At 44.2% G+C, this 17,443-nt stretch overlaps 1 protein-coding gene across 1 annotated transcript; it reads right to left on the bottom strand.

The window, feature by feature from the left end:
• Nucleotides 1-988: 988 nt before the first annotated feature.
• Nucleotides 989-15,803, bottom strand: CLDN11 (claudin 11). Its single transcript, XM_081235312.1, has 3 exons — nucleotides 15,412-15,803; nucleotides 11,698-11,862; nucleotides 989-2,284 (listed from the first exon to the last, which is right to left on the bottom strand). The coding sequence occupies exons 1-3, from the start codon at nucleotides 15,635-15,637 to the stop codon at nucleotides 2,052-2,054; spliced, it is 624 nt and encodes a 207-aa protein (XP_081091438.1). The 5' UTR covers nucleotides 15,638-15,803; the 3' UTR covers nucleotides 989-2,051.
• Between the last annotated feature and the right edge of the window lie 1,640 nt (nucleotides 15,804-17,443).

Raw genomic sequence — 17,443 nt, 5'->3', positions numbered from 1 at the left:
GTGAGTGCATGCATCCGTAGGAGGACACTTCTGATTCAAGCCGGTGGTTGTGACGAGGGGGACGGTTGTGGGGACCTAGGGCCTTCCTTGTCCACGCCCCCTGAGAGCCTCCTGCTCTATCCATGTTCCCAATCATTACTCCCTGACAAGTTTTCATGAGGTAGGGAGAGTCCTCCAATATAATCAATCACACCACTTGTGCCCTTACAAGACTGTATCATAACTAAGCAAATATTTTGGTCAACAAGAAGATTATCTTTTCTCCATAGGTAATTTAGAAATAGTTTCCACCAGGTTATAATCTCCTGATGTACACAGATCTCTACAAAAATGACTAGCCCAAGTGGATATTTCCAAAGAGGAAATGTTTGCCAATCATTATACTATCAGCTATTGAAATTAGTATTTTTGGAAAAATACGGCCAAAATAGACTGTAATCTGTTTTTTTAGAGCAGACTTGTAACTTGACAAAGTTTCTGGTATAGAAAACACACATAAATCAATTCAATGTATTTGTCTTTGTTCAAAATTACCAAACATATACATACATATGTTTGAACGAAATACATTTAGATATTATGACCTAAAGGTCCAATAAAATGGGATTGTTTTATAGTTCCCTTTATACCTAGCCAATTCCTTTACTAAGCACTCAACATAGATAAAGGAGTTTAACTGTGTGATACTTGGCACTTGATATTGATGGCTGCCTATTTATATATGACTTAAAGAAGCCATAACATCCCCACTTAAGAGACCTAGAGAGCATCTAGGTTACATTTTTACTACCACACATTACCACCACAATACAGCGAATAAAATATAACTTTTCAATTATTCATGGCAGTGCAGAATGACTTGTTTTTGAATCCCTGACCAGGTTCCCTATAAATTACTAGTAGAGATTAATGAAAAAATTTTCAATTGATGAATGAATACCTCTGGATACAACAGAATAATAAAGGCCAGTTTTGCAGACAGTCCGTTATTTTATTGCACAGATTTCATTTAAAGAACAAAATGCACCATCAATGTTTGGAGAGTTTGGGGTCTCAGATACTGATACACCATCAGTGTTTGCACCCAGAAAGCCAAATTCAACAGTACAATTTATGTTAAACAATATCGCTTCAAGGCAGCTAACAGAATGAAAATAGAGAGAAATGGGGAAAAGCTTCTAAAATGTGTTAAATTGAAGCACATGCAAGTGTAGGATTCAAAACTACATCATACAAACCTGGAAATCAAAAACGTTTTGTGGAATGTCAGTTAGAGTTATACTCACTTGTACTGTTATTTATGGTATCATTAAAGTCTATTTGGTTCACTTCCTTCATACTGATGAATTGAGAATTTCAGGAAAACCATGGTTATAAAAATGAGCAATCTTGAAAAAGTATGTACAGATAAATGTAAAATCACAAACTAAAAAATATCTCCACCCCTTGCCCTCAACTTACAAAAGGGAAACTTTCCCATGGAGGGAAAGTTCCACAATTCCCCTCCCTTCCCCACCCCATGTTCCCAATTCTATCTTTTGCTATTGGTTATAACTAAGTGACCTTGGAGCTGACAGAGGAGGGAGGGAACAGAGAGGCATGTTTATGAGGCTCCCATTGTCATCTGTAACACTTTGAAAGTGTCTTTTATTTCTCTCCCCACACCCAACTCAGCAATGTTTGCAAGATATTTAAAAGTTAAAGAGAGAGGGATATTTTTTTCCATATATATGTATATATATATATATATATATATATACACATATATATATATATATATATATATATGACAAAGGAATGCCCCCAGAAAACAGCTAATAGTGGGCAAAACCATGGAAAAAATGTGTGGCATCTGAGCTAAAGATTTCTCTTAAGGCAACAAAAGGAGAGGGGGTGTTAAGACTACAAAATGCCAGACAGGATGCTTTTCTAGACCTTTGGCTTTGGAGCCTGGCAGAGGAGTGGGCTTCCCACCCCCTCACTGTGGCAAGCAAACCTAGGGCCATGGGCCCAGCATCTATAGCACCTCCATGGGTAGGCTGGTAGCTCTCTTATACATGGGCGCTCTTGGCATGAGTGGGGGAACTGGAGCCCGAAGAGTAGTAGAAACGGTTTTCACCAAACGACTGGGCATCTCCGGCGCAGCAGATGATGACACAGCCACCCACAAGGCACAGCATAGCACCGATCCAGCCCGCGTACAGGGAGTAGCCAAAGCTCACGATGGTGGTCTCACGGTGGGCGCACACAGGAAACCAGATGGTGGCGACCATGGCACAGAGAGCTGGGGAGACATGGAGAGGGCTGTGACTGGGCATCCCCATCACACACCAGCAGCGGGCAGGCTCCCCTTCACCCCACATACGCACCCCTCTGGCTTCCAACCAACTCCCCAAACTCAATACATTCAGTTCTGCTCCCGCAGGGGCAATCTGAACCTAAAGGTTTGAATCTATGGAATAAGCTGATCAAAAGCTTGTACCAAACTGCTAGGTCCTTATTTTTTCAACAGGTGATGGAGACAAAAGAACTCTGATGTAAAAACCTAGAAATACATCATTTAAGTCCAAAAAATATGTATTTGTATTTATTTATATATCTTGACTTTATATACCTATAATTATAATTCTACTCTTACACCTACCTAATTGCATTATAATTCTCTCTTTACATGTCTACTTCCCATTCCAAGTTCTGAGTTCCTTGAAGGCAGGGCCCATGTCTTATGTTTGTAAAGTCAGAGTTTAGCTCAGTACAAAGCACAGAGTATGTGCTCAATGTATACCAGTTGAACGACTGGATGACCTGAGCTATTCGAAAATGAGAAACAAGACAGTGTCCACTCCAATTTCCACTCTATTCTTTCAGTTTGGTCAATTCATAGTACAAAGACCGGAAGAAGCTATGAAAATTCTCTTGCTGTGGTGAATACTGCCAGACCTCAGTGGAGTATCGGCGAAGAGTCTGAGTTTGTATTGTGCTGCTTCACAGTCACAAAATCTCCATACACACATGAACAGTTCTCAGAGTAAAAGAAGTTACCCATTCAAGGGTTGTGACCCATCACAACAAATGTCATCACCATAAGAAATAGCCTCTACATCATTTAGTTCTTCACCTCCTCCCAAGCAAAGTAACAAAACAGGGCAGGCATGGGCTTCCCTGGTGGCGCAGTGGTTGAGAGTCCGCCTGCCAATGCAGGGGACACAGGTTCGTGCCCGGTCCGGGAAGATCCCACATGCCACGGAGCGGCTGGGCCCGTGAGCCATGGCCGCTGAGCCTGTGTGTCTGGAGCCTGTGCTCCGCAACGGGAGAGGCCACAACAGTGAGAGGCCCGCGTACTGCAAAAAAAAAAAAAAAAAAACAGGGCAGGCAGGAGCCTATAAAGACTTGACAAAACATTTTAAATCTCTACACTAGCACTGTCAAATAGGGTAGCTACAAGCTACATGGGCTATTGAACATTTATGAGGCTAGTGAGACTGAAAACCAAATTTTGAATTTTAATTAATTTAAATTTAAATGAACACATGTAGCTAGTGGCTAATATACTACACGACAACGCTCTAGACAAAGTAACTCCATTCTTCTTTTGGTATCATCTGATCTCTCACAACTACAGCAGGACAGAAATTTTAGTTAAAGATGTAGGTTGGGATGGCACATTAAAGTTGACAGACCAAAAAGTAATAATAATAATAAGGTTTCTAATTGTTAGTCAAAAAGCCTTTGATAAATTCACTGCAGGGCACTGCACTGTTTGCTACAAGGGGTACCCTTGTCACTTTCAACTCAGAAAGCTTTTTTCTGCTCATACAGAGTAATTTTCTAACTTACTTCTATGCCCACAGAGAAAAAAATGTAATTTTTCTTTAACATAGCACTCAAATCTAACAGCCCTGTACATTAGTTCTAAACTGAAGAAAAGATTTAAGTCTTACCCATTTTGAAAGACCTTTTAGACTATCTCATTGCACTTGTGTAGCTTGTAACATAGGGTTTTGTTGACAACACACTAAGCCCATCCCCACAAGGTGTGTATAGATATATATAAATAGATGTGATTCCTGTCCTAAAAAAGTATAGATCCCAGTTGGAAGTCAGAAGTAAGAAAGTGAATTTGGGGGCTTTGAATTGCTCCAACTGGCTTTCTAACAGTTTAAATTCATTCCATTAACTGTGAACTATTCATATATTTAAGCAGTTTATATACTGATAGATTATCTAAGAAGCTAAAATCTATCCATATGTTAATAGCTTCACTTAAAGAGTAAAGCACCATCATGCCAGCTTCTGTAATGTTTTTATATGCGATACCATAAGAAGATGTATTTTCCTTCTGTGAATAGAGTATTCTCAAGAACACCAGTTGATCTGGTTGATGGAACCTTCCCTTTCCAACGCAGGGCTTTGAATACTTAAGGTACAATTTTTTTCTTTCTCTTCCTCTGGCCACAGATTCCAAATCTGGCACTCTTGGAGAACTGCTTGGCTATTGTCATAGTTATACTCTCAGTGAGGCACAGAGAAAAGCCTTTTCTCTATCATGAAAGGGGCACAAGCTTTTTCTAGAGTGTTTGAGCCAGAAAGAATTGCTCTAGATTCTTCATATCAAGACACAATCCAGCTACACACCCCTAGATGCCAAAAAGGGGCATTCGTTCTGATACAGGAAAAAACAGCAACCTAGCAAGGGCTTCCAAACACCCAAGCTTGATTAGAGGGAAAGGTGGGGAGGGAAAAGCCGAATTCCATAGGGGAAAAAAAAAAAGATTTGATTCCCAGTTGATCTGGTTCAATCCAATTGATCTTTCCTATAAACTATTAACTGGATTCAAAACAAGTTATGGTTCAAATTAAGTTTTATGTTTTTCAATTACTTTGTATTTATATATACCACACACACACTCACACACACACAAACAAAAGCATTCTCCACATTTCATTTAAACCTCACTTAACTTGCAGGTTGGTTTAGATTTTATAGAATAAGATTTAAAAGTTGCCTCTAATTTCACTGAACTCTTTCCCTTTTCCTAAGCAAAGTAATAAAGCTAGGTTATCTTCACGTAGGGAAAGAATCAGGCTCGCTATTCAAAAGTAATTATCAGTCTTGATTTTGAATGTTTTAGAGATTTTGTTAGATTTTATTCCTATATAATTCACTAGAAAAGGAAAAATCATAAAAATGTCTGAACATTTAAATAATGAACTTATAGGACTGGGTGAGTGAATGGGTGGATGGATGGACAGACAGATGGAGAGATGAGAGGTAGATTCATTTCTAGTCTATTCTCCACCTCATCCACACCAAAACTGACTTCCAAAATTATAAAACTTTAATGTGACTTTAACACACTCAAAGCTACAAGCTCATGATTTACCTCATTAAAGATTTCCTTCTTTTACAACCCATGCAAAACAAGGCAAATGAGCACCAGCAGGCTCTTTATTTCCTAGTAGATAATTGAACTCTGGGTGGAATTCCTGTGGCTCTCAAAGATGGACCACATCAAAAACCACTAGAAGATGACAGACTGCCACACAACATAAAGGGAATGAGAGGTTCACTGTGACCTTCAACTGAACTCACAATGAAGAATGTTTAAAAACTAAAAAAGGAGTTTACTCAATTTCAGCATGGTTTGAAGGGAAAGGGGATTTACTGATTTACTAGTTTTAATCAGTAAAGTTAAAAATGCAAGTCATATCATACTCAACTAAAAGATGTGACACATTAATAGAACTGGCAGTAATTTTTGGCTTTCTTAAAGACATAGGAGGCCTGCTAGAATTATTGCTATTTGCAGAGACACACACACATACGAAGAGTTTGTAATGATTCTCTCCATATTTGGGGAAAATAAAGAAAATGTTTTTCTTAAAAAGTCACAGTTACCCATAAGGTAAAGAACACTGAAGGAAGATAAAGGGAATTTTCATTTCTTTTTATGTCATCAGAATTTATTTTTAAATTAAGTCTCTAAAAATAGGACAGGGGCAATTTTAACACTTAGATTTTTCAATTTGTTTCTCCTCTTCTACCTTCAGAAGATGCAACAGTTACCTGCACAAGAGGAAAAAAATTCTGCCACTTGTGGGGGACTAGAAAGTGAAAATTAGGAATATCTTCATCTGAAAAAAAACAAAAGAAGGAGAAGGGGAGAAGAAAGCTTCACTGTGTAGATATAGATTCATCTGGACTTGGTCCTCTCACAAGCAGAATTCCTTGCTCTTCATAGAATAAAATTGTTTGCCCTTTTTGATAAATTTCAAATAGTTTAATACAGTCAGTTCTTTAGTTGATAGGAAATACCCTTATTAAAAGTTAGCAATGATCTTGATGTAGCCAAACACAGAAAATATTTGGGAAGGCAGTTTAAGAGGAATGAAATGTAAGTGTAGCTTTTCATCTATTTAGGGATTAGATGACACAGGGTGATACATGATACATGGAGTTAAATAAATGTGATGAAGTTGAATAAAATTGGTACAGGTGTGTTTGGCTTTGGAGGTAACAACTTAGAGAGAGAGAGAGACGGACAGACAGACAAAGAAGCCCAGAAAGACAGAAGAGCAGCAGACCCTGACATTTCTTCCTTCCTCCAATGAACACCTCTGTTTTCAGGCTTTGTCACTTTCAGTATTAAGCATTGAAAGAAATTTTAAAGGCATAATTTCCAGCAAAAAGCAATATTTTCATTAAAATAACTTAAATTACTCTGACTTACATTAGTAATACTGGAAAAAATCTTCCTTGATCTGATATCTGAGATTTGCTTCAAAAAAATCTGGGGAGGGCTTCCCTGGTGGCGCAGTGGTTGAGAGTCCGCCTGCCGATGCAGGGGACACGGGTTTGTGCCCCGGTCCGGGAAGATCCCACATGCCGCGGAGCGGCTGGGCCCGTGAGCCATGGCCACTGAGCCTGCGCGTCCGGAGCCTGTGCTCCGCAACGGGAGAGGCCACAGCAGTGAGAGGCCCGCGTACCGCAAACAAACAAACAAACAAACAAACAAACAAACAGAAAATCTGGGGACTGGGAGAAAAGTAGACATACAGAGACGAAGCAGATTGAATGTGAGTTGATCATTATTGGGAATGAGTTTGGGTTCACAGGGGTTCATTACACTAGCCTCTACTTTTGTGCATGTTTCAAATTTTCCACACCACCTTTTTTTAAAATCCCCTTCCACTTAACATTTTACAGTGCACCGAACGCCATCTTCCGCAACTGATGCTATTATGTCATACGATCTAACTAGCAATTCACTTTAGCTTTTCACAAAGAAGCCAGTTAACTCAAGACAACAAGTAATCAGATTTCTAACCAGCTGTTGGTTGGAGTCATATGTATTTGTTGTTTCCTTATAATTTGAAACCAGAAAATTTTTTGTCTTTCCTTTTTTCATTTGTCACTGTCTAAATTTTGACTTAAGAAAACAGCTGCCAAAGGACACAGGCCTCTATGCAATGACTTTTATGAAGATCTAATATTTACAACAATCATCAAGTCAATGGAACATTTGAGTACATTATTTTCCTGGCCTGCTTTCAGCACTTTTTTCTCTTTATTTCTATTCCACACATCGTTATCTCTTTTTTTCCTACAGCCTTTTTTAAAAGCCAACTTCGTGGTTATTTGTTAATTTTTTAAAAAACACTGAAGTTAGAGACAGAAAAGACCTCATAAAGCAGTTAATTCCTCCAATTTTACTAATAAGGTCATTTTAAGCCACAACCATACTAAGATGCTACATCCTTTCTTCTACCCACATGAAATTTGATTTAGATTAGGAACTTTGTGTAAAGTTAATGAGTTTGAAAGAAGACTTTTTCTATTATCTCAATACTCCGGTATTAAGGGCATCACTGTTTATTTCACACCCAAGGATTCCCAATCCCCCTAGGACATCCGATTCTCTGTGTGTGACAAGCTCAATTTTTCCCACATTTGCATATACCCTTTATTTTACGGCACTTTCATTATTAGCCTATAAGTTCCAAGTTGAAAACTTTTTTCCAATACAAATAGGATTCCTGAGGCCATACTTTTTAAAAGGAGGAGAGAAGACGAAGGATTCCACTTAGGAAGGAAAATACATTTCCTTTCCTTCCATTCCCTACCCCATCTCCCCAAGAAACACCCAAATCAAGTACTTTGTAACCTATAGTGAGATGAGAATTAGACTGAATCAGAACTAAGCTTGAGCATTTTCAGTTGGGTAGCTTATCATGACTTTTCATAATGGAATAAGTCAAAAACTCAAACTATTGATCCCTACACTCTGGTTTTTACAAAGTAAGCAAAGAAAATATTTCCATTAGACCAGGATGTGACCTGGTGTTTCCAGGAACAGTTCGTCATCTCTCCTTACCAGTTGCACGTGTGGAGATGACCCTGCAGAAATCAGATGTGATGGAAGGAATACCCAGTTGCCTTCTAGGTTAGCTCTCTATTTCCTCTAAACAACAACATCTATAAAATAGCAACCAGTTGTTGAGCACCTACTAGGCGCCAGACACCATGCATGCTGAATAACTTGCATACATCATTTCACTATTCTTACCAACCTCAGAAGCAGGCAGTCCCCATTTTATATAAAGCCTCAGAGACATTAAGTAACTGGCCCCATTCACACAGCTGGAAAGCGGTAGGTCCAAGATTTAGTACAGTTGGTCTGACTCCACATAATAAGATGAAGCATCTCAGGGCATAGATACCTCTTGCCTCAGCAGGGGCTCTAGAAAAGCCATAGGTTAGAATTAGATTTGCCTCTGCTCCGTCCTGGATCTGAGGCACCTGCTGCTCTTTGAACTACTCATCTGGCTTAAGAAGTCGGCAGCATCAGGCGCCCATTCCTTCCCCCACAGCAGGAACCAAATCCTCACAACACTGAACTCAGACTCCTGAGAAGATAAGCTGTTGTACCACAGACATAATTTTTTTTAAGCTTTCTGAAAAATAATGAAAGGTTTTCAGAGTCAGGAAGAATTGATTTTAATTAAAAGTGCTTACAGTTTTCATCCCAAGATTAGCTTTGACACCATTTCCGGTTCCCAGGCTCCCACACCCCAGTGTGCCTGGCCCCCGTTGGAAGGGGACCACACCTCAACTGGAGCACCTCTGGTGACCCCTAGGACAGAAGCCCATCCTGAGCCACACAAAGGGAGGCTTCACTCTCTCTTGTTCCTCCCATCCACTGCCCAGCAGAGGAAACAAGGCACTCGGGCTCCCTGCCGAGAACACCTAGGGGAGGCCAGCAGATGCCACACTTGAGACAATGAGCTTTACATTTCCAGATCGAGCAAGCAAGCGAGCTTGTTCCAGTCTAAACAACATCCAACCCAAAGGCAAGCTGCGACCCACTGAGAAACAAATCCAGGCAGGAGCCATCAAAGAGGACGCAAGTACCACTGGAGATGCAAGGCTACAAGAGGGCAAGGAGCAGTGCCCTCATCCCATCCTTACAGCGAGTGGCCAGAAAGGGGCAGCCTCCCTGGGGGAAGGGGTGTCAGATCACTCAATGCCCCCTCCATCGTCTCCCTCTGGGAAGCAAACAAGGACTGAGAAGCTCACACCCATACCTGCCCATCCCTCTCACTCTCCTCTCTATGATTCTGTCTGCATCCACCAACCCACTTGAAAAAGATGAAGAAAAACAGTATTTAATTCATCTAGGAAGTTTCAAACAACGGGTTGTTATTTTTTAATAATCATTATATTCAACTGGACAATTAAGTTGTTTTCAGGGGTTTTTAAAATACCAATTTGTCTCTATGACTTTGCTTTTATATCTTTATTTCCTACAGGGTTTGGGTTTGGGGTTTTCTCATGTATTCTCTTACTTGTGGATATTCCGTGACTCTCATATGGAAGGCTAGGATTTCTAAAGATGAACACTCAACACAACGGACCCATCCTTTGGTTTTGGGATCCTCAGAGCTAAAGAGAAATCCTTCTGAGGCTTCTGTAAGAATGTGAGGAAAGTTACAAACAACTGCAAATATCTAGGATGAAAAGGGTTTCACCTGGATTCTGCAAACCAGTTTACTTGTAGAGCTTTTGTCTACCTACTGGAAAGGGAGTTCAGATGCAAAGATCTGGGCATCGAAAAGCACTACAAGGAAGGACCCTGTGAGTTGGATGAAGCATGTGATGCTGATTGTGTGTTCCGTGTGGCACTCCCACACAAATTCTTTGTGGCGGGAACCAAAATGTCCATGCCCAAATTCTTCTCTGGAAATTACAGAGGTTTTCTGGTCTTTTCACTCCTATTAACACACACACACACACACACACACACACACGCAAGCCCCTCCTCTGAATTCTCCGTGGCTTCACAAGCCTCTAAAAACCTCCATCCCTTTGCAATCAAGGGAAACCTTACCCCTATGTCTCATGTCTCCTCACCTCACCGGTGTCACTGTGGGTGACCATCACTAAGTGGTACTGATCCACACAGAACCCTGGCTCCTTACCTTTCCCCCTCAAACACATGGTCTGATACCAGTTTGGGGATGGGAATTTCCTGTCCCAGGAGAACATGATTTATATCTAACTCATATCCACACCAATGTCTCCTCACAATGTCTCAGGGCACTTGGCGACAAGAGCTGCTGTTCTTAAAATGCATGTCAGAGTGTAGAGCTAGAAGGACCCTCCCTAGGTTGTTAAATCAAGACCCCCGTGTGCAGGTGTAATCAGGAACACTGAACAAGCACATGTCATGTCCTTGGCCTGAGCTGTCCCTCTCTCCAATTCATGACCTGACCACCTTCTATCCAACTCTCAAAATTCATCGCTAGGGTCCTCTGCTCTGGAAAACTCCTCCAATCTGGATCAGGTGCCTTCCTATGTGTGTGCACAGCCTGTGTACCTTTTTTAGGTGAGCAAGCACACCAAGTACATCAAGATGTCCAAGGACACTCAAAGCAGAGACTACCTTCTTTTCTCCAATATCCCCAGTGCCTACCATAGTGCCTGGCACTCAGCAGATGCTCAGTGAATGCCTACTGAATAAAAGATGGAATCATCACCTAGTGATCTACTACCCTCAGCATCTTACTTTTATCTTGCCCTCCTCTTTCTCTGGTCTTTCTTTACATGTTAACTGAAGTTCTCAATCCTGGTTGCACTCATGAGTCACCTGGGAAGCTTTCAAAAAATAGCTTTGCCTGGTCTAATGCCCAGAAATTCTGACTCAATGGACCTGCAGTGGGACCTGGACACAGGTGTTTCCAAAAAGGGATTCTATCGCGAAGCCTGAGTGGAGAGCTGCCCTGTAACTCTCTTCTGCCTTCTGTTCTCTCTCTTAGGTATACCCTCAAAATCCTTTTTGTTTGTTTCTTTTACACTTTTTTTTTTCCTTGGTGGTGCCAAACGGCCTGTGGGATCTCAGTTCCTGGACCAGGGATTGAACCTGCACCCCCTGCAATGGACGCGCAAAGCCCTAACCACTGGACAGCCAAGGAAGTCCCTTAACTTAATTTTATGTTCAGTGACTCCCACAGACATTACTTATCCCTCTGCATCAACCGCCCAAGAAACATAAAGGGATACACATTGTGGGGGGCTTTTCCCCCAGTGGATTCACATGCCTTCCTTGCACACGTCTCTTGAACTCGATGAAGCAGCAGCAAGACCCGAGATTCTTCAGGTTTCTGGGAGCTGGGGTGCTCTACAGAAAGCTGTCTTACCCAGCAGAATGAGCATGACGCCAGCCAGCTGGGCCCGCCTGTACTTGGCCACGCCAGGCTCCTGGCCCATTCGGATGAAGGGGAGAACCGTCAGCAGCAAGAGAATGGCCGGCAGACCCAGGACTGAGGCAGCGATCATCAGGGCTCGGCAAGCCTGCACGTAGCCTGGGAACAAGAGTGCAGACAGGGTGGGTTAGGCCACGGGTCCCCTTGAATCCTCAATCCTGCCTCACGGGAATTCAGCACCATCTGCCTTCCTCCCTCTTGTCCCACTCCAGGACTTATAATATGTTAAATGTTGTCCAAGATCACTTTGCATGTTCAACTTTTAAAGTGATTCAGTGACAAAAAAAGGAAGGTTGGGGGCTGGGGAGACTGAATGGGGATCCCTGGTTTAGACCACTCAACCAAGCTTCCGAGATGAAGAGGCCAAGAGTACAATTACACTGTTACATCACCTTGTGAAAAATTCAGATTAAAATTCAAATCTTTGAAGAATTCTTCTGTGATGGTCTGTGTTGATCCCAGCCTGCTGTTGATATGCTCTACCTGTGTGACCTTGGACAAGTGTCTTGACACTTTCCTCACCTATAGAGTAAAAATAATAATAGTACCTACATCTCTCCAATGGAATTCAACTAAGATTAAATTCGTTAATTCATGAAGTGCTCAGAACAGTGCCTAGCACAGGCTAAGTACTCCAAAAAGGGTCAGCTATTATTACTGGTATTCCTAATATTACTCTGTGTCAAGGCAGTACTTTTATCTCCAGGTGTACTAGGTGATTTTGTCCCTTAACCATGTGCTTTTAATTCACATTGTGTATAAACAGTATGTGGCCCTAACTAGACTAAGCTAAGGCTCAGGCTTCCTCTCTTGATATCTCCCCAGATACTGCTTGCTCATGAATCCTGTCCCCTATAGATGGTCAGGCTCCATCTCCTGCCTCCCCGACTGGGCCCTGGGCATGCTTCCACAATGGTCCACTTTCCATAAAGGCATCTCTCCAGTCCCAGGGATTCCTAGAAGACAGACACCTGCCTTGGTCTTCATGGAGTTAACACAGTGCCCACAATAGATGATGTAAACATACAATTATGAATGAAGGAATTAACGAGTTGAATAATAAGAGTGGAGCAAAGCTACCTGAACTTTATACTGTCAAATAAAATGCCAGGTAACTACTTTATTAAGAAACAGATTATAATATGTGCAATATTTATGTGAAATAAATCTGACAAGATGCTGGGAGAATATGACACAATTAAATGTATCGTTTCTCACTAAAACACTCTCCCTCCTTCAAAAAAAGGGGGTGGGGGAGTTGTAACTCTCCCTCTTGACTCAGAGGAAAGTAGAGCTAGTGACGTGGGGGAAGCAGAGTTAATGGCAAACCCCAAAACAAGCCCCAGCTTCTGCCTCATGTGCCAGGACCCTCACACTAAATGTGGCCAGCCTACCTGTGCACCAAGACCCAACTGCAAGACTGCCTCTTAGCAAGATTTGTTTTGCCAGAATTCAGACTCCACAAGGACACACTCCCAACAATCGTCCAACTCAGTTTCTTCCGAATTAAGGGCAATCAATCAATCAAGTATCTGTTGACTTGAAGACCCCCAGAAAGGAGCCACAGGAGGTCTGAGGCAAGACCTCTGACCTCAGTCCTAAGCCCCTGCGACTGGTCAGAGAACCAGGGCTGGCATAAAGGAGAGTCAGCTAGCCACCCGGATTCTGAAATCCATGGCACAGTCTGTGAACATGCTAGGTGCCAAGGCCACATTTGGGAATCTAAAGATGGAGACTGAGATCTGTCCCTGTGCCCACCTACTGTGTGAGGGAGGGGACCACAGGAAGGATTAGGCCCTCCCTAAAATGTACTCCATCTGTAGGATGGTCTATGTTCTCTAAAAATAAACCACTTGTCACTGAATGCTCAGCAAACTTAATTTCAGGAGGAAGGAAGCAGAGAGTCATTTTATGCTTCAAGTCAGATTCTTAAAAATACCATGCCCGGCTTTTAATAAAAAATATAGCTACCATTTATGGAGCCTCTACTACATCTAAGGAGGCTTACACTTCTCATCTCATTTAATCCCCAAAACAACTCTGAAAGATAGGCGGTTGGTTTCATTTTAATTTTTAAAAGAAGACAACTGGGGTTCACAGAGGTTAGGAACTTGTCCCAAATCACTCGGATTGTGAGCACTTCATCCCAGAGTCTGACCCAGGTCTACCAATGGCAGCTTTAACTGAAGGTGGGTCCACACCTGGGTTCCCCAGACCTCTGTCATTCTGAAAGTCCAAAATGGAGGGCAGGACTGGCACGCACTGTGCGTACCTGCTGTGTGTCAGGGGCAGTGCCAAGTACAGGGGAAGATGCAAAGAGGGTAGGATGCTAGCTGTATCTTTGAGGAATTTAAAATGTGGTAGGAGAACTTGACTCACAAACAATGAACAGAAAAGTTGAAACGTGCACTGACGGGGATAGGGGTCAAATACCAGGGTGGCAAGGAGGAAGGGCAGATAGATTCCGACAAGGACCTGGAAATAGGAAGCACTTGAGGTGAGGCTTAAAGGGGGGCAGTCTTCGGGAGCGAAAGGCTCATCCAGGAGAAGGCCAAAGCCAAAGCCTCCCAGACTGGCGGCGGCCTCGGGGCCAGTTACTCCGGCAGACCGCCCAGTTACTCCACTTGTTAAGGAAACTGGGATAGGCCTTTAAAGGCGCACCATCCTCAAAGGCTAGCGAGACAGTCGTTCTTAGGCCTGGGCCGGGATAAGCCATGATTCCGAGCAGAAAACCTGAAGGAGCTCCGGAGACCTTGTCAATCATCCAACTGGCTCGAGGTTTAAATCTGAATTGAAACTTGCCCAGAATTTTTCAACGGGGCAGCAAGTTAAGATTCGGCACCGGCTGGCGTCGGGGAAGGTGGAAACTAGGCAACTCTTCCCTCCCCTCCCCACGCTGAGGCACAGCCGTAGGGGAGGGGGCGACCCGCGGAGGTGCGCCTTTTCCCAAAGTGAATGGGCCCTCCCAGGGGCGCCCGTTCTTCCCTCTCCGACCCCAGGGTGCGAAGACTGGGAGGGGAGTCTCGGCAGGCCCGAGGACCGACGCCCTCCACTGCGGGGGCAAGGGGTGGGGGAAGTGGGACAGGCCCCGGGGCCTGTGGGAACCGACTGCGCGCAGGTAGGAGGGCCCTAACTTGGCCAGGACACCTCGGCCGTCCCACAAGGACTGGGAAACTCAGCCTGCGCCTGTTCGGATAGCTGGAATGCTTTTGTTTCTCTCTTTCCTCCTCCAGCCTCTGCGGGTGGATTCTAACAGGGAAAGCAGGGCGCCTGCAGGAGGAGGCCGGGGGATGAAGTACTTCTGATCCACCCACAGTGGGAGCACGCGGCAGGTGAGGCTACGGTAATTAACACGTACGGAGTTCCAACTATGTGTCTCTGTCTCAGTTCATTACCTTCTCAGGGTGACCCGGCCAGTGGCCACCACTGTCATCCCAAATTCCAGATAAGAAAACTGAAGCTGAGAGAGGTTAAGTTCAGGGCTACCTAATTCCTCCTCAACAAAGTAGGACGGAAGGTGTCAAAAGATGCCCCAAAGTCTTCAAGCCCCCAAATGATTCTGTGAACGCTGCCTAATGCTCCCCTCCCCCGTCTGCCCGGAAGGAAAGGGTTTATTTAGGACAGCCACTTGCAAGGCAGGGTCCTTACCCGGCAGGATGAGAATGTCCACCAGGGGCTTGCAGTGGTACAGCCCCGTGGCCAGGACGCAGTCGGCCCACAGCCCCTTGGAGCCCAGCTCGTCCAGCTTGCGGCAGGTGGGGATAGTGTAGCCGCAGGTCACCACCCAGTCATTGGTGGACGTGGTGACGATGATGCCGATCCAGCCCACGAAGCTCGTGACGAAACCCACTATCTGCAGGCATGTGGCCACCATCGTGGCCGCCCTGGAGTCCCTGCGCCTCGCCCCTCACTAGCTGCGCCCGCGCCCGGGCTCGACGGCGCCTGGCCCGGTCCTCCTTCTCCCGCGCTGGCGAGCCGCTGGCCTGCGACGGCGAGATGCGGGATGCTGGAGGAAGCGGGAAGCCACGAGACGCAGCGAGCCCAGCTGCACGACGGGCGCGCAGCGAGGACAGCAGCGCGGCTGGGCAGCGCGTCCCCGCCCCCCTCTTTAAACCCCGCAGACCCGGCCGGCGAGCTCCAATCCGCGACGGCCCCGGGTCCAGCAGGCCAATTGCCGGGCGGGGTCAGGAGTGGGATGTGGAGCGAAGCGGAGTTAGGGAGGGGGTGATCCCGCCGCCCCGCCGGCGAGCGTCGCACGGTGAGTGTTGGAAATAATAAAATTTGGAGAGAAAATAATTCGATCCAGGTCCAAGTAATGGACAGCGACAAGAGGGCCCGCGTCAGGCACGAGTTCTATTTTGCTGCGAATTCTTTTTCTCTTCTTGCTGCCCCTCTCTCATCCTATCTCTGGGTCTCCGCTTCGCTCCATCCCTCCTCAGCTTCTCCCTACTCCTTCCCAGCTGAGAGCAAGGACCGTGGTACTCCCAAGAGCGCCCAGTACAGTTCCTCCTTGGCCCAGGATTGTTTTGTTTTTGTTTTTGTTTTTTAATGCATCTTTATTGGAGTATAACCGCTTCACAGTACTGTGTTAGTTTCTGTTGTACAACAAAGTGAATCAGCCACACGCATACATAAATCCCCATAACCCCTCCCTCTTGAGCCTCCCTCCGCCCTCCCTATCCCACCCCTCTAGGTTTCCCAAAGCACGGAGCTGATCTCCCTGTGCTACGCGGCTGCTTCCCACTATCTATCTATCTATCTATATATATATATAGTGTCGATGCTACTCTCACTTCACCCCAGCTTCCCCCTCCCCCACCAAGTCCATTCTCTATGTCTGTGTCTTTATTCCTGCCCTGCCACTAGGTTCCTCCGTACCTTTTTTTTTTTTTTTTTTTTTAGATTCCATATATATGCGTTAGCATACGGTATTTGTTTTTCTCTTTCGGACTTACTTCACTCTGTATGACAGACTCTAGGTCCATCCACCTCACTACGAATAACTCAATTTCATTTCTTTTTATGGCTGAGTAATATTCCATTGTCCAGGAGTATTCCAGGATGGTAACTGATGAGCTGAGAATTGCCCTAAGAAACAGACTTGAAGCATTCATCATACCATAGTTACTGGTAGAAAGAAAATGATCCTTTGCCCGTGGTCAAAACTCATCAGAGGTGGCCATGGCCAGAGTAATGGTAACAACAACAATAGCAACTCACATTTATGCAGCTGTCATGTACCATGTGCATGCGTTTATATTTTATAAATCATCTCATTTAATTCTCTCAGCAACCCTTTATGGTAGGGACGATTGTTTACACATAATACTCATGAAGAAACAGCATGAGAGAGGTTAAGTTGCCCAAGTTCACATAACAAGGAAGGGGTAGCCTGCATCCCACCTCATTATCCATTCCTGGGAACCTGTCCTGATTGTCACTTTCTGAAAATTCCTGAAGGGCTCCTGTCTCATTTTTGGCACTAAAAGCTAGGCTGACGGCTCCTGCTCACTGTAGATAAGTTAGTATCTGCACTCCACTGAGAACACTGCCTAGCCTAGAGTCAGTGCTCTGCGAGTGTAAGCTGTCATCATCACCATCATCAAGCCCCCTTCTCTCCATGCATTCAGGTAAGACCTATTATATGTACTTTTCTATCATGTAGAGAAGTTGTCCTTGG

This window comes from Mesoplodon bidens (assembly GCF_964165515.1).
Source record: "Mesoplodon bidens genome assembly, chromosome: 5".
Taxonomy (NCBI): Eukaryota; Metazoa; Chordata; class Mammalia; order Artiodactyla; family Ziphiidae; genus Mesoplodon; species Mesoplodon bidens.
This window is presented reverse-complemented; position numbering and strand designations above follow the sequence as displayed.

Excerpts from the sequence above, each read along its gene's own strand:
- CLDN11 (XM_081235312.1), bottom strand. The coding sequence starts at position 15,637 with ATGGTGGCCACATGCCTGCAGATAGTGGGTTTCGTCACGAGCTTCGTG. Across the intron at positions 11,863-15,411 it reads GGACATTCTCATCCTGCCGG|GCTACGTGCAGGCTTGCCGA; the intron begins GTAAGGACCCTG and ends TCTTGTTCCCAG. Across the intron at positions 2,285-11,697 it reads CGTCATGCTCATTCTGCTGG|CTCTCTGTGCCATGGTCGCC; the intron begins GTAAGACAGCTT and ends ATGTCTCCCCAG.